General features: G+C 42.5%; 1 protein-coding gene across 1 annotated transcript in view; it reads right to left on the bottom strand.

Moving 5' to 3' along the window:
- BMPR2 (bone morphogenetic protein receptor type 2) overlaps window positions 1-12024 on the bottom strand; it is a 104977-nt gene extending 92953 nt beyond the window's left edge. Inside the window, exon 1 of the mRNA XM_015634383.2 lies at window positions 11126-12024. Coding sequence (XP_015489869.1) covers window positions 11126-11201 — 76 coding nt within the window. The 5' untranslated portion in view covers window positions 11202-12024. The remainder of the gene's footprint in view (window positions 1-11125) is intronic.
- Between the last annotated feature and the right edge of the window lie 12376 nt (window positions 12025-24400).

Raw genomic sequence — 24400 nt, 5'->3', positions numbered from 1 at the left:
TTTCAGCTAAATGTAATAACTGTTTGTTTGTGGTATTCCTAGATTTTAAACTAGTTGGTTGCAGTTAGATGTTGAAAGCACATGTTGGCAAAATAAAGGTAAATTCATGACATGCTTATTCTAACCATCCTAAAAAGAATAACAAAACCAAGGGTGGAGAAGGATGGACAAATCTAGGAAAGAATCAAGACACAAATTCCTTCTTCTGTAATAACACTGGTAAACATCCAGCCAGGATGTCTAGTTTTATCTGGGGAAGCCAGGATATTGCAATAGGCTTACTTCTCAGGGTTTCCTGGCAGTCTCACTAAAACGCCTGATCTCCAAAACCTCTATCAAGTTCAAAGAACTAACTATAAATTAATAAAGTATTCAGAACACAGGAATACTAAAAAAGCTTTTGGGATATACCGGCATCTTGTATAATAAGCATCTGGAAATAGAATATAACTGCACTGGACTTCATTGTCCCTGAGTAATTCTGGGTTTAAGCTTATAGCATGAATACAAAAACATGAAAAAAGCAACACTGAGAAGCTCAGAACTGGCCTCACATCAGCACAGAAAAGGAAAAGTGACTTATTTAAACTTCCATTTAAATACAGAGCACTCACATAAATATTCATTTTCCCCTCAACAATTAGATACAGAAGAGAAGTTAGTTGGTACAATAAAAAAGTTCAGTATGTAGAATTATCTTGATTTATCCTCAATTAGAAGCCTGTCTAAAGGCTGTTGACGTCTTTGGGTTCTTCTTATGCATTATATGCACGAACATATTGCAGGAAGACTGGAAGTGATATACAACAGTGTCATTAAATGTATGTCAAATTCTGATGTCTGAAAACTATGGATTTAACTACATTTTAAGATCTGAACTTGGCAGAAAAGATACCATATGCACAACAAATACATGAAACCAGCACTAAAGAGAAGCCATACTTCATCTTGCTGTAGTAAAGCAACAATAAAACATAGGTACTGTATATGTAAAACTCCACAGCCTTTCAATCACTTAAATGAAACACTGGTTCTCATGAATATGTAACAACAACTTTATGAAAGATTAATCATAACCCAAAAGACAAAATAATAAAAAAGGTTGAGATTTTAAGCAAATTCTTATTTCAGTTAGTACAACTGTGGATTATTCAGGCCCTCTGTAAAAAGGCTCTGCAAAGTTTTGCATTATATGCCACATAAAAACATTTTTTAAATGTTTTTAAAAGTGAAGTTTTTGTTTTTCATCTGTTTCTTTCCAGTTCAAACAAAAATCTGCTGCTATTAACATGAGCATTGGCTACACACAGTGCAGTTCAGACAGAATTCTAGGTCACATTCTGGATTTACTGGCAATTTCAGATGCTTTTTCACCTAGCTAGTGCAAGCTTCTTCTGAAACAGGGCATCCAGGAGTAAGAGGACAATGCACATTGCCCTGGTGCTACACACAATTCACTCTTCACTATGGGTCCCCCGGTGTTTAATGAGAACCTTAATTAACTGCAGAGCTTTTTATTTTCTTCCACCTATCTTCCTCCCTCCTTAATGGATCACCAACTCTGTTTCTTGTTTTGTTTATACCACATTAAAAGCCCATTCTTTATCTTTCTGCATACCTTATTATGTTCTCAGCTCAGTTCTTTTGTTACTAACCCTTCTCCCACTCTTCCAAAACTCAAAGAAGAAATCAAGTTGCTGACCATGGTATCACTTGGACAGTATTTGCTTCCTTTTGCAGAGCTTCACTTTTTCGAGATGAAAGACTTTGTTTTGATGACTGCTTCAAAGTACATCACATCTGAATAATTTTTTCCACATTTAACTCTTCCATTCCTCAACAGAACTCAATTCAACATCCCTTTCAGTACATTCCCTCTTAAATGCCTCTAGATTTCCTCAGTGAAGTGACTCCTGCTCACAACATTCTTATCACTCTCATATATTATGGTACCACTTATTATTCAAGTGTCTTAGGACCTCACTGATTTTTTTTCCTCCCTGCACATTAAGAAATGATAAGAAAATATTCTTACATTCTCAAAGTGAAACCATGAAGTTGTTTGAGTTAGTATATTGTTACTGTATCTCCAGTCCTACTTACTATAAATAAACCCCCCTTTCTCCTCATTTTTAAATTTACCATGTGATGTCATATTTGGATTGTGTATTCCTGTGCCCAAAGGCCACATCTTCAGATTTAAGTAGCTATAGAGTCTACATACAGATTAGCAAAATGATAATAAGGGAGTTGTTTTGCACACCAACATTCTATTCCAGTATTTCTAAGAAATAGTAAAAAAAAAAAACAAAAAACTGAGAGAAGCTAAATTTGCTGACAGCTTCCTTAATGGTACTACTTCTCTGGTAGGAAACAATAAAAGCAAAGAAAGTCTCTCTGTTTGCCACTTTTGAAATTCCTAAGTCTGTATGGAAAAAAATCAGGAAAAAATATTTACTAGATTTAAAATTCTTGACTAAAACAATGAGAAACAACTGTAACCAAATTATTGTGTTTGCTGCAACAGCATTCGCTACGACAGTGTCGTGGTTTTAAACCATGACAGACAGATTAAATTTAACTAAAATTTAATTAGGTCAGATTCACCTTAGCATAACTAAAAGAGAAATTATTTAACAGGTCCTGATAGAATCTGGATGTAATTAGTAAGTGTAAAGTTTATCCATCCTGCAAAATAAACCATTTATGAGGACTTTTTTTGAAATTAAGAATACCATGCAAACAGTAAATTTGCTAATATTAAAATACTAGGTTTTAGCAGAAGAGCACAGTGGTAGGCTGGAATTTTGGTAACATACCGAGTACATAAGGATACATACAGACACACCCAAATATACATGTATGTTTCACAAGTCATCTTCACTGTATCTATGTCACACACATTACAACAGAGAATCTCCATATTTTCTATATAAAAAAGACCAGAGATCTTTTACAGAAATCCAAAAAATGCTGCAGTGGGCATGAGGAATAATTTATCCTACTGCTTCCACATCTTTTTTCACTCATTTAAATTCACTGAGTCATTCATCCCTGCCTGCAGAGCCGAGTAAGAATAGCACAGAAGGCTGGAACGAGTTCTTCCACTTCTCAGCCGAGTCCGTGTCCAATAGGCAGGGAGGCAGGAGAGGCAGGAGGTGTTCCCTGGGCTCCTGCTACAGCTGCACAGCCCAGGCCTGGCTGGGTATTTCGGTCATGGCAGCTGCTCCGGCTGCAGCTCCCCAGCCTGGGCCATTACAGCCAGAAATAAAGGAAAAGAACTTCAAATATGCAAACGTAAGAAACCAACACCGTGGTGGCATCCAGACAAACTTCATTACAGGGTTCCTTTTATCCTTCTCTGTTTCCAAGTGAAATTATTTTAATATAGAAAGCTTCTTCTTGGGTTAAGTGCCTGCTTTTCATATATATGGCAGTGCCACTGTCTAACTAAAAAGGCAGCTGCTACAATTTTCCTACTACATCCTTAGTTTTCTTCACCTTATTATTTGGCTTTACATACCACTCATATTTTAGACAGGTAAATATAATAATTTATTTTAAGAACTGGTAATCATTTTAAAACATCTTAATTTTCAGCCAAGTCCCTTCTCTACAAATAAATATAGAAAACTAATTTCTAGCGTTTAGGTTTTAAACAAATAAAAAGACTGACAAAAGTTCACTCCGTACAGCACATTATCTTCTGCAAAAATTATGTCCACACCGAGATTTTTGTGGCTTGGAAGGTATGGGAACACTAAGCCTCCCAAAGAAATCAGCTTTACTGACTTTTCTCTGTAGGACAACATCAGAAGGAATTTTCAAGTACATTCACTAACAAAATAACTACAACAGAACCACTCCTGTCACTAACAAAAGCAAGCATTTTTTACAGTGGATAACTAAGCATACTGTAGTGAGATAATTTATTTAATACAGTCATTACTAGAGAAAATAGCTTTAATGGTATCATAACCCACTATTTTTCCTGATACAAGTTTGTGAAGTCTAACAAAGGATTGTGGATTAATTTTAATTTCTGGAAAAATCTAATTAAGGTCCTTTAACATGGATGGTCTAAGAGTATCCTATCAAGAATCTGCTGTTTTAATTGTAGAAATAAAATTATTTATTTTTAACAGAAACCAAACCATCCTGAGGAAGTCTCATAAGGCAAAAGCAAGAGCAGTAGAGCATGTTTAGTCAGTTGTTCTTGTCCCTGAACTATATTAAAGCTTCTCACACCAGGTAAACCTGACCTTTGTGACTTATGCAGAGGGAAGTGCGCTTCATGCCAAGAATGATGAGCTTGAGATGACACTGCCAACGCCCAACACTTTGATATTAATTGAGTGCTGCATTCTCTAATGTTTAAACTAAGGAGTCCAATTAACATACATGACCTATGATCATACTTAGAGCCATCTCACCACCACCAAAAAACCCCAAAAAAGCCTCTTACCCATCTTTTCTTACAACTCAATATAGTCAAAGGATATATAGTAGAATAAGCAGCAAAAATGTCAGCTTTTGGCTGGACATAATAGTAAGAGCTTCTGTACTGACTTGTTAGTGGCAGGTGGGCAAGGTAATGCAAGGTTCCCTGTACCACTACCTGTGTCATTGTCTGACACTTACTCCAGCCCAGAAGGTGACAGTACATACCTTCCCACTATTCCTGCTTAAACAAATAATAAAACTATTTTTCATGAGCTTCACAGATTGAAGCAAATATAATACATTACAAAAACATTCAGAGGGACCACAGGAAAAGCCTGAGTTCCAGCACTGTTGAAAAGAAGATCATAACGAAGCTTGATGTGTGGGATAGCTGAACTACAGTGTATACACAGGACAATCAGCTAAACGCAGTTTTGAAAGTGTGAAAAACAATGCATACCATTTAAGTTACTCATGCACATTGTGAAGCTCATCAATGGATGTTAGCCATTCAGTAAAGCGATTTGGACACTGTCTTGCAAGTTCAGTCAAAAAAATTGGCTACTACATTGTCTCAGAAACACCAGTTGTCCCGTAAGTAGTAATTGCCTAGAAATGTGACTTTACCCACACCTCCCACAGAAGGGATCCCTCATTCTCCCCCAGATCTCCTACAGCATTCCAAGTGAACAGGAAACAGAATATTCTGTGCATAGTCCAGAACAGTGTATGCACCAACACATCCGTGCACTGACTGAGCAACAAGCTTTAAACAGAGTTACCTGGCCTGAGTTACATTCCTCTTTTCCCTTGAAAAACCTCTACCTTGGAACTGTTTCCTCTATTCAGTTTCTAATTTTTCATGAAAACAGTAGCAAATTCATCTCTTGAGACTTTTCTCATCTTTCACATATGGTTGAAATTGGCTAGCAGATTACAGAGTTAGAGGTGGAGGCAGAAGGGTTAACATATGTCAAAGACAGTCTTCTGGGTCCATAGTGCCTATTTCTCCTTCCTTCTCTCACAGAAATAATAAACCAAAGAGAAAATACAGAGTACTGAGAGATGCAAAAGGTAGACATATTTACAGTTCAAAACAAAATGATCTGATGCACATGATCTGATGCAAACTCAAGAAGGCAACTGACAAAACTGACACATCCCAGTGACTTGAAACAAAATGCCATCACCACCCAAAAGCTTGTGGTTTCGAAACTTACAAGACTGAGGGAAAAAGAGAAGGGTAAAGGCATCATCTAAATAACTATGTCTCATTCATTCTCACAAGAAAGAAATCTTCAAAAGTGCTACCTACAACTATGCTTTCCCTCTCCTCCCAGTGCAAAAGGTTCATTCCACTCATTCTCCAAGCAAGTCTGACAAATGTTCAGCCACTATCTCTGTCTGGCTGTCTAATATGCCTCACCCCACAGCAAACCAAACCGAATCCTTCATCCTTTCAAATCTCTCCTGTCCCAACCTTTCTTCCTCCTCACCACACCCCCCGACTGACCTCTCCTATCAGATTCTCAGCTGCTCAGCCCAGCTCCCAGCTCTGCAATTAACAGATGAACAGACATCTCGAGTCAGGAAGGCACCATCAGAAATCAAAATTTTTTGAAGAGCACAGTTTTCCAAGTTTTTTAGAACTGCAAAATTGCATTTTAAAACACTTATGTCAACTCAAGGTTTTCATCACAGATTACTGTAGCTAAGGGCAAGACACTAAGCTTTAACACAGGAACTTATCTAAACTGATATTCCCCGGCAACTGCCTGCTTGTGTACTCTACACTACATTTTCAGGTGGATTGCCACATATTCATTAAGGCATATCTTAAACAATCTTGCATTATAAAAGAGGCAAAAAAAAAAATCTACTACTGTTGCATTATGAAAAACATTACAATTAAGCACTGTAACAGGCCAGACTACTTAGGCTGTGAAATCCCTCTTCACTGGAGATTTTAGAGATGTTAGACAGACATTATTATCTGAAATTACACAACCAGACCACGGAGGAAACAGAGAAATCACTTCCAGCCTTATGTTTCTGTGAACTTATGCTTCAGGGGAAAAAAAAAAAAAAAAAAAGAGAAGGAAAGAAACACCAAAACCCACAAACAAGTAAAAAACAACCAACCAAAAAACCCTCAAAACAAAACACCATAAAAGCCACACTACAGAAAATCAGTCTGTATACTGAAATGTGAAATGTTGGTCTTTTGGGGAACAGTTCCTGTATGTCACTTATTCCTAAATTCAAAATCAAGCAGTGAGTAGCTCCACTAAGTCTACAATCTCAATAAAATTAATAGTTACTGCCTGTAAGCTATGCACAGATTCCAGTCCTACCCAACCTAAATCATCACCCAGCCTGTTTTATTCAGGGCATAAACATTTTGTTCCAAATGAAACTTTACACTCAGCTCACAGCCCTGGCTATAAAGTTATATTCTGCCCAGAAAATGACAGCACATAGCACAGCCAGACTGAGTCCAAACACAATGCAGCTCCAGCACCAGGCACTCTGCTGTTAGGAATAAAACATTTCTGAAGAACCCAATATAACTTTCTTGTCTCTCCAGTGAGAAAGGCAGAGGAAGATGGTATCTGCCAAGGAAACAATGCCACTGACTACACAAATTACTGATAAACACTTAATGAAATACAAAAAAGAAAGAGGAATAACAATGTAGAAGTCAACAAAATTTTTTTACAGAAATTTTTAGTAAGTGCTAGGGAGATGCCATCAAAATAACCACTTCAACAAACTTCACTGTAAGTATAAGTAATTAAGTAATACAGTTATGCTTCCCTCTTTGTCCAGGGTGAAGTATGCCTTCATCAGAGAAGAATAGGCAGATAATTGAGCCAACTTTTTATACATGGTTCCTTCAAGGGTAAAACCATTGAGAGGGGAGCAAGGTATCTGTGTAATGTCTCAGGGCTAGAAATTTGAGTTCCTCAGCCACCAGATGAGCACAGCTATTTCCTCACAGGCTGTGCCTGCAGTACCCAAGTGCTGAGATTTGCCTGGAAACTGGAAGCACCTTAGTTGAAATATCGAGGAGTTCACACAGGCTGATATACCTATTGGAAAAAAGGCTCTTCCCAGCGGGGTGAATGGCTCTGTGCAGAACCCTGGGCTTTCACAGCTACACAATTTCTTTCACAAGCAGACAGCCCACAAAGCCCCAGCCTGGCGTCCAGGCTGTGCTTGTGCTGTGATTATCCATCAGGCATACCAGTGTGTTCCTCAAGCCAACAGCCTGGTTTCCATCTCCTAGGCTAAGACTACTGAGACAGCTCCCAACACAAACAGAAAATAAACGGACTTCTTAGGTTACATTTGAAAAAGCCATAAGCAATGGGTGTAGCTCTAGTAAATAGGTAGAAACTGGGGTGCAGGTAAGTTTAAAAACCCTCACTGTTTAATAGGCAAGATACACAGAAACAGTTACTAATTCAAAACACTGAATTGGAAGAACTGAGTTGAATATCCAAGGGATATTTTTCCTCGTGTCACTCAATTCTCATTTCAAAGAAATTATGATGAGATATTAAAGTAACTTTAACCAGCAAGACAGAATTAGATAAAGATGCTTCAGTTCATTTTAATTAATAATTAAAATTATCATTAAAAAATATAATTCAATCTCTATCCAATTCCTTTCATGCTTTAATTTTTGTAGCCCTGTTGAACCATATAGATACAGATTTAGGAAAATACTCCCAAAGATAAAAGGATATTCTGTTTGATTTAATTTTTACCTTTTATTTTCTGCAACTAATTTACACATTAGACAGTGGAATGCTGTCTACTCTGGACATGTATGCAGAAGGAAAAGTGGTTCAGTATTGCATATCACAGAACGTAAGCAAGTGAAATGAGGAAAGATTGTATCTTTAATATCTGGTCTATATGGACACCCAAACAAAATTCTTTCACAATACTGAGGAACAGCTCAAAGGTTCACCAACCACCTCTTCAGGCACAAACCCTCATGATTAACACACCAGAATTCTCCACAATATAAAGACATATTTATACATGCCTCATAGTTCTAAACAAAATATTTAGAAATAGGTATTTCAAATAACTTGAGAAATAAAGAACAAAGTATTGCAAACCATTTTTTTGAACCTCTACCCAAGACTGTTGTCAGTAAAATGTCCTCACTGAGGCATTTCTCTTTACAAGGCCTAATACATTATTTAAATGCAGACTTACCAGATAATTGTTAAGATCTGTATTTTATAGAGGAAATCAGTAATATTCTCTTCCTAATAATCAGCAAATATTTCTGAATCTAGAGCTAGTTCTTTATTTTATCTTCAATTACAAAGGGGAAGGAAAAACCACATTCTTTCTTCATTCATATTCCAGATTATGAGTGGAACTATCATCTACAGCCCCACAGCAAGACTTTTTTTTTGTCATCTTCTTTATTCATCCTTTTATCTTCCCTTTCCTGTCCATACTAAGCCCAGGTCTTTGTGGAGCTCTCCCCAGAGAGGTCCAGATATTCTCCTCCAGACAGAAACTTAAAAACCTGTTATCAAAATACTTTCCCTCTGATGTCATGATTTTGCATTTATAGACACTCAATTCTATACACTGCTGAGATATAGTATCTGTTCACTAATCAGAAGTAAGAATTAATAGAGGTTTCAAAGCTACCAAGGCAGCATTTTCACTCTGATGGGAGCATACAGTTCATACTTTGGGGGAGGGGAAGAGAAGAAAGAGTGTTGGCTCTTTCATGAACATAAAAGGGCAGAATTACACATTAGTGTAGCTTCCCCATGTATAGACATTTTTTTCTGAAATGCAGTGTAAACTTAAAATCAACCATTAGCTTCTTTAACTAAAGCTCAAATCACCCACATAATAACTTTTACAGAGGATTATGACTAAGTTATTTTAAAATGTGAATTGTTAAAATTTCACAGTTAAGAAATAAATCACAATGGGAAAATAGGTTCCTATTCACAAAACAACCAACCAAGCTGGCATCATTAATACCCTTTTAGCAAGGCAGAACTGAAATACTGGGAATGCTGTTGCCAGGTCAGAACTGAAGTGAATTGGGTAAACCGTGCAAATGGGCTTACAGCACCTGCCCAGCCCTTGGCCTGGTACAAACCTGTACTTGCTCCTTCAGTAAAACCCTTCTTCGTCAGGGCACAGAAATTACCAACTCACTGAAGTTTTCACAAAGGCAAAAAAAAGCCTACACTTTTTTAAAAAATACATTTGAAAGAAAAGTTGAGATGCTGAGCATTCTTGATTCATATGTGCTTTAATACCAAGATTTTTGACCTTCAGAAGTCCCTTCTCCCAGGAAGAAAAAAAAAAAGGGAAAAAGCCAAAAACACTCCTCAGAAACGACCACAGAGAGACGCTGCAGACACTCATCTAAAATAATGGCAGTCAAAGGTCAGGATGATTTAGGGAACATCAAGCTTTTCATTTATGAATCTTCCTGAAAAAGACCTCTTAGTATGTAGAGGTAAGAAAATCACGGAGTATCCAGTCAGAGCGACACAAAAACTGCCTAAACATGTGTAATTTACAGGATTTTCCTAAAAATGACACCAAGTATCTTCAACTTTGACCAATTAATTTTAAGACCTCCCTGAAATATAACATGGAAACTACCATCAGCTTGTTGGGTCATCTTAACAAGATTCAGCAATTTTCCTATGAAGATTCGCTTACGAACTATACCCAGCAGATTACAAAATAACACGAAGAAAAGCAAGCACTGCAGATTGGATACCGATCAGTAGAACGACAGAAAAGTCGTAGGAGTCTTCCAAAAGTGCTGGAAAATGCATACTGCAAGAACAATTGGTATTCCTGCCTAACAAAGCTGGGTTGCACTCGAAGGCTCCAACATGTTAATCTGTCACAGTGACAGAAAAGCTAAGGATGCCAGACCAACACACATTTCTATTCCAACACCCTGCATATCTAACAATGAGCTTCCGAACACAATTAAAAATAGGACTAGTGTCCAAATATATGAGCACGGATGCTCTTAGCATTTCTGCTTCCAACTTCTTGTTATAAAAAAAAGAGTACCCTTCAAGACCTCTCAGAATTCCTTAACAGTGGTTTTTTTTTTTGCATTCTATAATCACAAGTGACAAAAGAAACAGCTCCATATTTGCTTCAGATCTCTTCAAGGAAAAAAAAAAATGCACATTACAGTAATTCTGTTACAAAACTACAGCACATGTGTAAGGCCCTGAGAAACACCGATGCTGATAAAATTAAAAATGGCTGTGCCCGAAGATCCCACAGCAAAACAGGCACTGCTCTACTGACGATTAAAATATATATTAAAAATTCCTGCATTACCTTACAAAGGGCGAGGTATGCAAAACAAAAAGATTATATATATTTCCAAAACTGAAGTAAGTTATTAGACAAGAGATGCAGATCTAAGCAAAGCATTCTTACTGAGTGCAGCTCGAGCTCATTTACACAATAAAGCAGATTTTATTCCCCGAGACATTTAACGTATCAGGATTTCAAAACTTTTATCAGGCTTCGCCGCTGAAATAGATGCACACCACTTTGTAAGGAGGCACAGATGTGCCCAAATAGCAGCGGACCCCACCCCCTTCCCGCTGCCAAAATGGCCAGTTCGTTACACCCAGTGGCTACTCACCAGCCGCAGTGCCGAGCAGCAGGGTGGCACTGGAGAGCAGGAGCACCAGCACAAGGTGCTGCAGTGAGGCAGGCATACCTGGGCAAGCCACGGTTCGAGCCGGCAGGAGGAAAAAAAAATATAATAAAAAAAGGGGTTAAAAAAAACCCCAAACCCGAAGAGAGGAAATTCCTCCTGCTTTCGCACAGCCTTCCTTAACTCTCTCAGTTTACAATCCCGTCTGGAAGGGCAAATGGCAGATGAGAGGAGCCGTCTTCGCTCTTACTCCATTACAGCCGCCTGCCTTCATGCCTCGGGAGCCGGCAGCGCTCAGCGGACACGGGGGAAGCGCCTGGCTCTGCCTCCCAGCCCCGAGGCATCTCCCCCGCGGGGAGGACGGCGGCACGCTCCCGACCCCGCTGGGAACCGGGCTATTTCCCACGCAGCTTCACGACATCGAAGAAAGCGCCCGGTTGGGAAGGGAACATATCCAGACGCGCCCACAGCGGTGTCACAGTCAGCGCGGGCCCTGCGGGCTGGCCGGGGCACCGAGAGCGAGCTAGGGGCTCACGGCGGCGGCGCGTCCCATCCCGGCAAAGGTCTCTGTCCTCTGGCCGCCCCTCCTCGCTGCCTCACGCTCCGGGGAAGGCGGCGGCGAGGCTCCCTGCTCTCACGGCGAAGGCTGCGGCTGCATCCCGGCCCATCTGCCTCCCGCGCCGGGCGGGCTCCTCCGCGCTGCCCCGGTCCCCGCCGCAGCACCGACGCCACCCCCGGCCACCCCGACAAAGGTGGGGCCCGGGGCGGCGAGGCCCCTCCTCGGCGGCTCCAGCTGCGAGCGCACCCGGCCGCTCTCCGCGGGCGAAGGCCCTTCCCCTCCTCCGCCTCCCGCCCCGAGTTTCCACAGCGCCGGGCAGCCTGGCCCGGCCTCCTCACGCCGGTCTCCGCTCAGCCCCTCCGCGCTGCCAGCGCCTTCCTCCCCCCGCGCCGGGCTCGCCGGCGAGGGGCCGCTCCGCCTCCTTCCCCTGCCCGCCGCCGGCTGCGGGCGGGAGCCGAGCGAGGGCCGGAGCTCCGCCGCCCGCGCCCCCTCTCGCCCGCCCGCCCCAACAGCACGGGCGGCTCCAGACACAAAGGGGAGTCGCTGCCGCCGCCGGCCCGGGCGCCCGTCCCGCCGCGCCGCCCCCGGCCCCGCCCCGCACCATAGAGGTGGCTCCAGGTAGGCAGAGCGGGGCCGTCGGGCGGAGCTCCGCCGGCTGAGGGAAGGGGCGCGGGGCCAAGGACGACGCCACGGGCAGGGGAGCAGGGGGCGCGGGGCGGCTTCGTGAGGAGGGGAAGGCCCCGCTAGACCTTCCCGGAAAGGCCGCGGGAAGGAGGCGAACGCCCCCCAACCATGCAGCCTTTCTGTGAGGGAGGCTGTCAGCAGGGAGGCGTGAGCTCGGGATTCACAAAAAACGCCTGTAACAACAAGAAAAAAAAATGTTTAGCAGTCTCTGAGATTGCGTCATGTTTGAACTCCGTGGCCTGCCTGTCAGGCACCCCGCAGCTTCTGCCTCGTCCTTGGGTTCAAGCCCCCGTTATCTCTGTCCCTGTGAGCTTCCCTAGGAGCACTGGCCGTACCACCTCCTGCTCTCCCTCGGTGAGCCCAGGCAAGTCACAGAGACGCAGATCAGTTAGGTTGGAAAAGACCTCAGATCATCGAATCCAACTTGTGACCGATCACCACCCTGTCAGCTAGACCATGGCACTAAGTGCCATGTCCAGTCTTCCCTTAAACACCTCCAGGGACAGTGACTCCACCACCTCCCTGGGCAATCCATTCCAATAGATAATCACCCTTTCTGTGAAGAATTTCTTCCTAATGTCCAATCTGAAATCCATTCAGCTCATATGGCTTCAGCCACCTGACTCTATCAAGCAAAACCATTATCTACCTCTTAAATTAAAAAGATTTTATGATTTCAAAACAAAGTGAGCCCACTCAGCTATTTGTATGCTTTAACCTTTGCTATATTGCACAGGACTAAAGAGATAAATTGAGGGCAACAGCTGATGGCGAATTGTAACTGGAATGTAGTGTCTGATGTTCTGGCCTAGAACTTGTTTCAAGCACTTTTTACTGGCTATAGCATAGAAAAAAGGATTCTTAGACACTGGAAGCACCTTCATATCTGAGCATCACCAAAGGTTTGATTATGGGAAATGCTTCCCTGTGCCAAATATATATATATATATACACACACCTATATTCCTATACTAGTTTCAAGAGTGGAATACAAGTTCAGAAATCAAATTCCACACTTCAAGATACTGAATGCTACTAAATAAAAGGGTGTAGTTGCAAGTCAGAGTTACAATTTTAGTGATATTCTGCATAATTCCATTCCTCTTGACAAGCCATAACAGATGAAATAGATGTAATCTGATACTTTTATCATCAAGAGAATTATTAAATAGATTGTACTAGGATTTTCATCATTGTGATGCTCTGGCCAAGGTCATAGTTTGACATTCCTAGGGTCAAGGTGAATTTACACTGACAGTTATAAAATGCTTTTAAAGTTTCCTACAATATTTTTACTTCCAGTCTATGCAGATCTAATATGGATATTGGTGAGACAATAAAATATAGAATCACAGATTGTAATTTGTATTGCCACTTTCCAGAATTGCAATGTTAACCACACATGTTAACCACAGTATCCTTCCTGTTATTAGTGGAATGTGAATGTCAAGAAATAACCTTTAGAAGCAACACCAACACCAACTCTCCTCCCTCAACAGCTAGAACAGTTTTACCTCCAAGAGAGGAAAAAAACCCCAACACTGAATTATTTTTTTTCTGCAGCACCAAAATCCAGTGTTCTTCTCTGGTTCCACAGACACCAAACTATGCAACACATCTTCTGCCCAGCTGTACCTGTGAGATCTACTTTGTTCAGAGAAAACAAGAACCTTGCCATGTGAGTTGCACAGTACTTTCACTGTTTAGATGGTAAAAGAAAATTACTGTAATTGTTTATGACATGTATGAAAACCTGCTCACCCTGAAGTAAATGACAGAGGCCTCACTTGTTTCAATGGTTCTAGTTTTGGCTCATTAATTAACACTAGGAGTTCTTCTCCACGAGAAATTGTGCAAAAAACATATATTCTGCCTTAAAATACTTCTCTTTTTTTCTTTCCACAAAATGGATTGGATTTTTGTTCTCTGTTTTCCTAAAATGAAGGGAAAAGACATGCCCTTTTTAATACAATTATTTCCTTTTAGTTTCACAAAAAACCAAAACCCGATCAAGAAAACACACTACTGAAGGGCATGGGGCTTTCCATCTGCTTTGCCTGAGTTTATATCAGGCCCTTGGACTAATCTCACACACTTGCAATCACAGCAGTTTGCAAGAATTTCCCTTCCTTCCCTAAGCTATTTTGAGCCCTGTAGATGTTCTCTGCAAGGGCCAGGTCCCTCCTGGCGCGGTGTGGCTGTGAAGGCTGCACCCGGCGCCGGTCACACACCGATGCCAGGTGGCAGAGCAGGAGCTGCTGCTCCCCGCTGTCCCTGGAGCTGGCAGGGCCGAGGAGGGGCTGACCCCCACTTCAGCACACAGATGTAGAAAGCAATCGCTGCTGTCTAAGCACAGAAGCAGCTTCCTTTTCCCACGGTGCTGGGAGGAAACCAGAGAACCAAACTGTCACAGTCGGGCTCGCTCATTGTTATGTGCTTGGACAAGAACATATTCATAATTCTTCCTGTGATATTGTTTTATCTGTAAGCTAGGATTTCGCTCTCCTAATATTCAGCAACACCAAGTAAGACGAACAGGAATGTAGTCGGGATAGTGAAAATTTGCCGAGCTGCAGGACAGTAAATCTGGGGTGCAGGTTCAGGTAAAGATAGGGGCGGAGACAAGAGAAAACACGTCAAATTTACCAAGATTTAAAAGCCAATATTCTGACTGAAGCACTGTATTTCCACCAGGAAGAAATCTGACCATCAGAAATGAAACAACACTATTGAACACCATTGAACTTATTGGAGATAAGACTGTTAGAAAATGTGAGGAGGAAAGACCTTAGGAAGCAGATGGTCTTTTGCAGCTGTGTTCACTGTTCTCCCAGCCAGGCAGAGGCAAGGCTGCCTCAGCAGCACGGTCATGGGGCAAGGATGAGGAGGACAGTGGCAGAGGAGCCAGGGTCTGGTGACTGGAAGCTCCCCAAGATGCAGGTCAGATAGAGAAGGGGACGTGTATCTTGCCCTTGGGTGAGGGAGCTTTGAACAGCACAGGCACAAACAGCACGTGGGGGTTGCCCTTTGCTTCAGTGGGATACAGAGAGGAGAAATGCAGCTGATAGGAGGCTCAGGAGTGTCCCTCTCTGGCTCAGACTGATGCAGACACAAACATGTTGATATCACTGGTAAATTCAACACTGCACGTAAGAGAAATTAAACATGTCCTTGTTAGCAGCATCTCCTTTAAACAACACATATCTTTAATTACCTGGAATAAGGGAAACTATTTTCATGCTACCAAGAGAGTATTCCAATCAGTGGAAAATAAGATGAACAAAGAATGAAGAAAACTGAAATGAACTACGAAACAAGAGCATGGTTTTCATTTCTTTTCAGAAAATCCAATGCTCATGCACTTTAAAAAGATTTCTCAGGGTAGGTTCACTGTTATCCAAGAGTTTTTCAGCGCTGATGCAATATAACTGTTATCATTGTTAGGACTCAGGGGACTGTTCTTTTTGACAGGGCCTTTCATGAAGTCAACAAATCAGTTTAAAACAAGCCATAAATTGTATTTGGCTGCCTGTCAGCTTGGCTGGGATGTTCTCCCAGTGCTGCCATAAGTGTTGGGGAAAGAGTATAACACATCCAGATATTTAGCTTTTAGGGGATATTTTGTTCCTAATTTAAAAATAAAGCATCCCCCTAGCATTGACTCTGATGCATAAACATATGTTAGAACAGCATCATGATTTTTACACACTTCCCTTCAAATAAATACACCCATTCGGGATCCTAAGTGATAGCTTAATAAATAATGGGCTCGATACAGATCTCCCCAACAAATGGCTGCCACTTTTTGGGAGAACTAGGAGAATACTAGGGAACTGTCAGCAAGATCATCTCCCCAGTCTTGCTCCTGTAACTGTATGTGGAGAGAGAGGTGGGATCCAAGCCTTCTACAGCTCTCTAGATATTATTAACATCCTGAATTGCAGCCAGGACTCACTGAAAAGACAATAGTGTCTACTTCCAGTCTGCTGAGTTAGCAGCTACAGCTTCAGCCAGTGCAGCCAAACAAGTAACCACACGCAGACGTCATTACCTTTGGAAGTGTTTGGTTACTTGTTTTATATAGATTTTCCCATCAGTGTCCAATCCTGAGTGCTGTGAGTGGCATTAACGCACCCCCAAAAGTCCCCTTGGAGTCAGGGAGGGAAGGTGGCTGTGGGAAGACCACAGTTTCAGGGAAGCAGACACCTATGCATAAGGAAAAACTATGTAACCTCTGGAGACTTCATAAGCAATATGAACACCAAAGCACCTTTCCCAGTCATGGACATGTTTCCTTGGGAATAGGAAGCAGCACTTTCATCTTGTCTGAATGCTGCGTTTTGCTCCTTTTCTGGGGCTTGGTATTATTTTGGGAAAATGGATTCTACAAAGGAGGGACAGAGGGACACCAAACCATGACTGAAATCCCAGAGAGGTTGTTGTGGAGTAAAGTCCATTTCTTTCTGTTCTTTCTGACAGGCAGGAAAAGCCCAATCCACAATGGTCAGCCTGTCCTGCTGACCATATGTGACAATGGCAAAACTTCCTGTGGCATCACATACCAGACCAGGCTCTCATGCTCCCAATTCTACCAAAAGCCTTAAGAAAATGGTAAATCAAATTCCTTGCCTCAGAGGGAATTAATTTCCCCTTTAGTCCAGTTAAATAATCTGTACCAGACATTGCTTTTGGCCTTTAGACTCATAAAATCTGTCTGAGGGCTGTTGTGACTTCATTTTCCTTTGTCTCTGAGGCACAGAAAAGAGCACCTTACTGTTGAGCTCTTGAAAAAAACCCCAAAACTTTTATGAGTATGAACTAGTAAGTGTTTTCAGACCTGAGTTTTTCTCACTCTACCAGGCTGTTGTCATCTACTACAAGGTGAACAACACTGTGCAATGAAGCCATAACAGTCTTTGACATCAACATCCTGAATCATAAGAGAAGTTTTGTGGCAGCTTTGTTTACTTTTTGATGGCAGATTTTTAGTAAGTTACTGCAAAAATTAATTGCACCACTTTTGTGGCAATCCCCAGAAAGATCTATTTTGATGTTTCACTTCTTTTTTTTTATGCTGGTCTCACATTCCCTGATTTTGGTGTAGCAAGTGGTTTCCTATGGGGAGCCCATAACTGCATGATCAAAGGTGTGAGGATCAAGCCTGGAAACATAAGCAGGTGAGTGTGGGACAGGTCGGCCTTGGGTATGCACAGAGAAGGAGGAGGAAGATGCATACTTTGGGATAAACAAAGGGAGTATTTTGTCTCTAAAAGTATTAGTAATGAAATAGTTAATCACCATTTTTACATTTCATAATATGTTATATTTCCCAGTGATAATGAACTACCAACAGTGTTGATAGCAGTTGCTGTCTTGTTTTAGAGATAACACTGCTTAGTCTGTGGAAATCTTATGTCCACTTTGGGGGTGGAGGTGAGAGAAACTTTCAAGTTAGCTTTGAGAAGCACCTCCCAATTTGAATTAAGTCTGAAATCATATGTTAAAGGCCTTTTACAGCTTGTCTGAATCTCTTGGCTTGTAGATCATGACATAAAATGGGAAGTTTGCAGCAGGGTTTTTATCAGTTCAAAACATCACTTATTCATTAAATCCAACAACGGACGTAGTCAGAAATAGAAATGTGATGAGCTGTGTCAGAATCATCTTCTGGTCCATAGCAGATGGGTATGTCAACACCACAGACCTGCAGGGTTTCATTCCTGAGAGTTACCTGAGCCTTCTCAGACTCATGATAGGCAGCTGGGAACGGTGCTCACAGAATCTCCAACACTCTCTCCTGCTACTGTTACCTTCCTTTTGCTTTCTGGTTCTGGGTTTTCGGGTTTGGGTTTTTTTCTGTTGTTGGTTGATGTTTTTTTAATCACTCACTACACAAGATAGCAGTGCAAGTCAGGCTGGTTTTCAAAAGCCACCTTTTCATTTTTGGTCTTTAATTTCTCACAGACAATTAGGATTGGAACTAAAAATATTTCTCCAATCAGCTCAATATTTCTATCAGGAAGGTAATAAAAATTCCCTCTGAGAACAAAATGAAAGTCTCTGGTAAAGCATTGATAGACCTGCACTCAGTTTTCAATGATGGAGGTCCAGAGGATGCAGCCTCTGTTTGTGCTCATTGCTGGCCATATTTGAACTCCACATCAGCTTGACAAATATCAGGCATAAAGGACAGAAGTGGTGTCTACAACATTCATTTGTTCCTTGTTATTTTAAATGACAGTGTGGAGGGAACAGTTTTTGCTCAGACTTCTTACAACAGTTGCCCTTTGCAGTGAGAAAGGAGGGCATCAGCTATGAGCCAAACAGCGGAGCTTCTTCAGGTTTTGTCTTCTCTTGCAAATGTGAAAAAGAGTAAAAGAGTTGAATTGAAGCCCCTTTTAATGCAGATTTTGTTTCCACTGCAAGGACAATGTCAGAGGGCTGACCAGCCTCAGAGCCATAGCTTCCAGAGAAAAGTGTTACTGAGTGTGCCTGCCCAGTGTTCCTCTCCTGCATGCAGGCAGCTCTGGGAACATCACCTGGGGGAAGATAAAAGTAAAATTTTTACCTTTTAGCAAACCAAACAGGAGATTTCTATCCCTTCTGCTTCTGCCTGTAACATGACATCTGTTGCCTGACAATTTTGAGACATTTTTATCTGAGAAGAGTGTTCCTGCAGATCAAGAAATGAGTCAGTAGCTCTGCACACCCAGCTTGTTTCTCATGGATTGATTTGGAAACATGAACCCAACTAACTGCTTCCCCAAAGCATCCATCAGGAGCCCTCTCCTTGAAGTGATACAGGCCAGGACACCAACTCCAGCCACCAGCATCAGTCCTGTTTGCTGGGGCCTGCAGGAAACATTGAGGGCACAATGCCTCCCTACACCATCTACAGTCATTTGAAACTGTGCAGACATTAAAAGCTTTAATTGACAAACAAGAGCCAGGCCTCCAGAGGCTATTTCCACAACACAAAATGGGCTATGTGAGCCTTGGGTGAGTGGTTTAGGGGGCATAGGCAGCACTCAGACTCTGTGAAACCTCTGCCTCTGCTTGCAATTTCAGATTAAAAGGCAAACACATAAATGAGGATGCAGGGATAAGTGGGAAGAGACTTCTAGAGGGAAAATTGCCCTTTATCTCCATTGTAAAGAGTTTGTATTTTTCCACAGATGAAAACTCACCAAAAGTGGAGAGGACTATCTCACAGAGAGGCTACATGAGGTGCTCAAAGGAATTTCATAAGTTCGAAGGCACTTTGCCTTCTTTTCTTTCCCCCCACATTTGCCACAAAATAGTTGTGATGTTTTGCATATTTCTTTTTCTCCTCCCTTTTCTTCATGCCCCTCTGAGCTGGGTAAAATCAATGTCTGAGCAGGGTTTCCCATCTCCAGCACTGTTGCCAGTTTCACTTTTGTATTTATTTACTTTCAACCTTCAATCCCCTCAACTTTGGAGAAGTTGCATTTTGCAAAAGGAAAAGCTACCACCCCTATAGCTCTGCTCTCGTAACTGCTGAAGCTCTCACATTTCCAGCAACAGAAGGGTGAAAGGGGTGTTAAATGGGGGCAAAGAGAAGCATGGACCCTGAACTAAATGTTGAACAGAAAGAGGGAGGAAGTTGTAGGCAGGAGAGAGAGGATCTGAGGAGTGAGAGGAGGAGAAAAAAAGTTACAGGAGAAAAAATTAAAATGCATTTTGATTTAACAAAAAGGAGGGTGCTAAACTCAGATCTCTGATATGAACCACGCTGACAGGGACACTGGCTTGGTAGTTTCACAATGCTCATCTGCAGGAGTAGGTCCCTGGGACAGGCTGGCAGATAGTCCTCAACTCCAAAGGAAACAGCAAGTCTCAAGTTTTTCTTGGCTTAACCAAAAGTTGTAAAGCATATTCTTCCTGTCCTCCACTCGTATTCAGAGCTCCCCTGCGTACTTTGTTGATGAAATCTCTCACCCCAATTCAGGAGATAGCATTTGCTAAACATGCTCTGCCTTGCTACCAGAAGAGCTTCTGACCTTGTCCTGTCTTCTCCTTAGCGTTTGGCAAATACTTATCTGTACTCACTGTGACCTCCAGCCAGCTGGGTAAAAAGCTTTGGAGCCAAACATGTGCACAAATAATTCCAGGGGCAGCTGTTACTACTGGATTATCTCTTCCTGTGGTTTCTACAGATAGAAATAGTTAATACATGTTGCAGTTTACAGTCCCTTCCCCTTTAGCAGACCAAGGACCATCCTCCTTCAACTCAGGGCCATTAAACCCATCTCAACAATGAGGGCCTTCAATCTGGTACTCCCCTGTGTTGCCAGATGTATCCTATCACATGAAACATAGCCCACAACAGTCAAAATCACAAATCACAGCCCTGCCATCTTTAGCCAAGAGGGTCGCCATTTAATCACTCTTCTCAAGTTATGTGTAACAGAGGCCATCCTGTGTGTATCCAAACACAGCACCCCCCTCTCTCCAACCCCTCCAGCCTCCCACAGCCCAGACATGAGGTGTTTTTTCACCCTGACGCATTGAGGTCCACGCCTGCTCAGAGTTCATTCAACCCGAAGAGCAGCAATGACTCGCTTCCAAAAAATGAGACTATTATGGCTAGAGACCATTATGAAAGCCTGCATGAAGCTGAGACCAGATGTGTCTGTGGATGACTCCAAATACTGCTTAGAGCAAAGCTCTAGATTGTTTTGGTTTTGTTTTTTAAACAAAACAGGGTTGACAGAATCTCCTCTGTAACAAGAAAGATTTTCTGATGTTTTTCTGCACTGCTGCTACAGATGTTTGGCAGGGCTGGGAGCTCACACCCAACTGACAGTGACCACAGCAGCTCTTAGAAGTGCATGAAGACATGGAAGGAGCCCTTATGTGATAGGATGGAAGTGATGGGGATGCCAGCCCATCTAAGTTCAGCTCCAAGAATCAGCTTCCTCATTGGGACCACGTTATCCTTTCAGCAGGATGTTCTGTGCGAGCCCCTGGAAGTGAGAGCGATAACATGGCTCTGATCGCTTTTTGCTTTTAAAGCAAACCTTTCATCAGAGGAACCTCAAAGTAACTTGCCAGCAAGAATGGGCACAACCTCACACTGTGCCTGTGAGATAAGCGAAGGATGGAATAGATTAACTGCTTAAAAGCACACAGCAGCTCTGTGGGATGAAGGAAAAATAAGAAAAAATCCTTATATATATACATACACGTTTGAAACCATACAAGGTTTTATGGAGAGGCAGCCTGGAAGGCTGCCAGGATACTGAAATTGCCACCCCTGCACAACCACGAATACCATGGAAACCAGTGGGGCACTGGCAGGCAGGAAAGGAAATAAGCTGAAAAACGGCTTTCCATGAAACACAGCCAGGCTGGGACACTGCTCCCCTCCTGAGTGAGGGAGGCCTACGTGCCTAACCACCAGTGTTGCTGCCGGTGGGAGCTGGGCTCCAGGAGAAAGTCATTCCCAGTAATTTCCCAGCCTGGGGTAACACTTTCCTGGCGGCGGCCAATGGCTGACAGCAAAAGGAGGGATGGCTGAAAACTGCTACATCATGTCAGCTGTGGTATGGAAGTAATGGAAACCCGGAGTGCCAAGTAAAGCTTCAACACATGCTGGGAAGTATAGGAAGATCAAAGTCAGTTGACATCTGAATGAGGACAGGGAAGGAACATGTTTGTGCAAGCTCCTGCCTGCCCTGTCTGGTGAGGCACGATTAAAAGGCATGAAACACTCATCAGTTTTCCCTCAAAACACTAAGAAAGCTCAAAAAAGGATTCCTTTAACCTGAACAAAAGTAAGTAAAGGAGAGAGGCCTGGAAAACAAAGCCAAAAATAACAAATGAAACTGAATATAACAGGAATAACAGAAATAAACAAACCCAGACAAGCAGTGGAGGAGGAATGAACACACTGTTAATCTTTCAAGTACATGGTGCCCACATCAAACTACACAGTAAGCCCAGAGAAATACCCAGCCTCTCAGCTGAGCATGGGCACCTGCTTGTTACCAAACAGCACTCATCCCTTAAAAAGTTGTACTCCTGGTAAACCAAGGGAGGAGGAATTCAAACGTAGAACAGCTGTACTCATTCAAAATACTGCTAAGAGGAACAGCGGCATCTTATGAGTAAGCTGGATATGGCGCAACCAGCACCAGGCTTGAGCAAAAATAGCCCAGTGGAGATGAGAGGCGAGAAGAGACACCAGTACACAGCTCTTCTTCAGGCTCTCAGCAACTGAAGGATGCAGATGTGATTTCCTACGGAGCCCAGACTGAATAAAGGCAGGGGGACATTTCTACAGGAAGGCAAAGAGGACTGAAAAACCAGAGAAGCAGCAGAGCAGCATTTCTGCTACTCTGAAATGCACAGAGCTACGGGCCTTCCAGTAGCCACAGAGGAGGGTTGGAAGGGGATGGGAGCATTGCCACGGCTGGCCCTGATAAGGCTCTATCTAGGAACAGGCGAGGGCTGTGCTCATGGCCTGACTGAGAAACGGGTCTGGAGGAGTGCGAGAACAACAGGATAACATCAGGCACTTCTCACACGGCTGAAGGACCGCCACTGGTCATCAGGAGACAAGTGCAGATGGGAGACTTTAAAGTGGTGCCAGAAAAAACAAGCTACAGCCAGGGTCGAGGAACATGGGATCCAACTCCTAGTTGTCAGCAGTTGTGGTGTATACATTGCTGGAAACAGATGCAGTGCCAGGAAAATCCAACTCCCAGCATGAAAAGAATAACTTAGGAATGATAATGAGAGAAGCCAAAGCAACTGTGACTGTGAATTAGTGATTACATAAAAGTTTTTATCTTAAAGTTATGTTAGGCCAAATTCTGAAGTAATTTTTTCAGCCAAGAACGCTCCCTTGAGACCCTGTGATTTGGCCACAAATTGCTACATCTTTAAAAAAATAGAAGAAAAAAAAAGCGCACAACAAAACAAAGGTTTCCTCTTTATGCTGGCTGGAAATACATAGCAGGCAATAGCTTTGGCTGGCATCAAACACTTCTCCAGTAGGTAGCTGAAGTCCTCTGCTTTATGCCACCATCCAGCATCACTGTGAGGGACAGGCCAGTCTTCAGGTTTTGCTCCCTTATGTGGCTGCCACCCAGGGAAGTGGGAACTGTGGCTGTTTGGTATGAAGACAAGTACATGCTATTCAAGCTCTCTGAAACAAGTGAGGTACAATCCACATCACAATTCCTCCCACTTGGACCTATCAAGCTACTCCTCAAAAACTGAATATACAGTAGCCTAGGTACTGCCATAAGGAAACACAGCAATCATTGCTGCCCACCATGTGCTGATCAGCAATAAAAGTTTCTTTTCAAAGTAGCTGATCTGGGTAAAAAACTACCAATATCTCAGTGGCAGGCTCACAATAACAGCAAAAGTATTCTCTCTATCCCATTCCATGGGCAGTACTGGGCTCAGCAGCAGCTCTGGGCTTCACACCTGGAAGTCTCTGTGTAGTTGCAAGTGGGGCATCTGCAAATCCCAGAGCCCAGTAAGTCCCAAAGAGATGCAGCCACAATGAGACACCTCTCTCCTCCCAGAACCTCTCCCCATTCCAGTTGGAGACTCATCACATGCACAAAACTTCCCTGCTCATTCTTTCAACTTGGCTTACCAGGAATAATATGCTGCCAACCTGCAATTGCTAAGGAGGTATCAAAAATAACATGAGAAAGTGAATATTTGGAGCAGGAGACACACCCTTCCCATGACAGATGACCTGCTGTAAAAGCCCTTATAAAAACAAGGGAAATGTGCTCAAATACCTGTTGTAAAATCTGAAGTTTGAATGCTGTGCAGCCAAAAATCCTGGAAATAGTTCTTTCAAATCATGCAAACACTTTGGAGATTCTGAGAGAAGAAATAGCTGGAAATAGTTTTAGATAAAAGAACCTTTCATGCCAGCTGGCAAAAGGCAAACAGATGGATCAGATAGTTGGATAGATGGGGCTTAAAGCCACTTTTGTCTCAGCAGTGGGCTGGGCTTGTGTATGCAA

This window comes from Parus major, chromosome 7 (genome assembly GCF_001522545.3).
Source record: "Parus major isolate Abel chromosome 7, Parus_major1.1, whole genome shotgun sequence".
Lineage (NCBI taxonomy): Eukaryota > Metazoa > Chordata > Aves > Passeriformes > Paridae > Parus > Parus major.
This window is presented reverse-complemented; position numbering and strand designations above follow the sequence as displayed.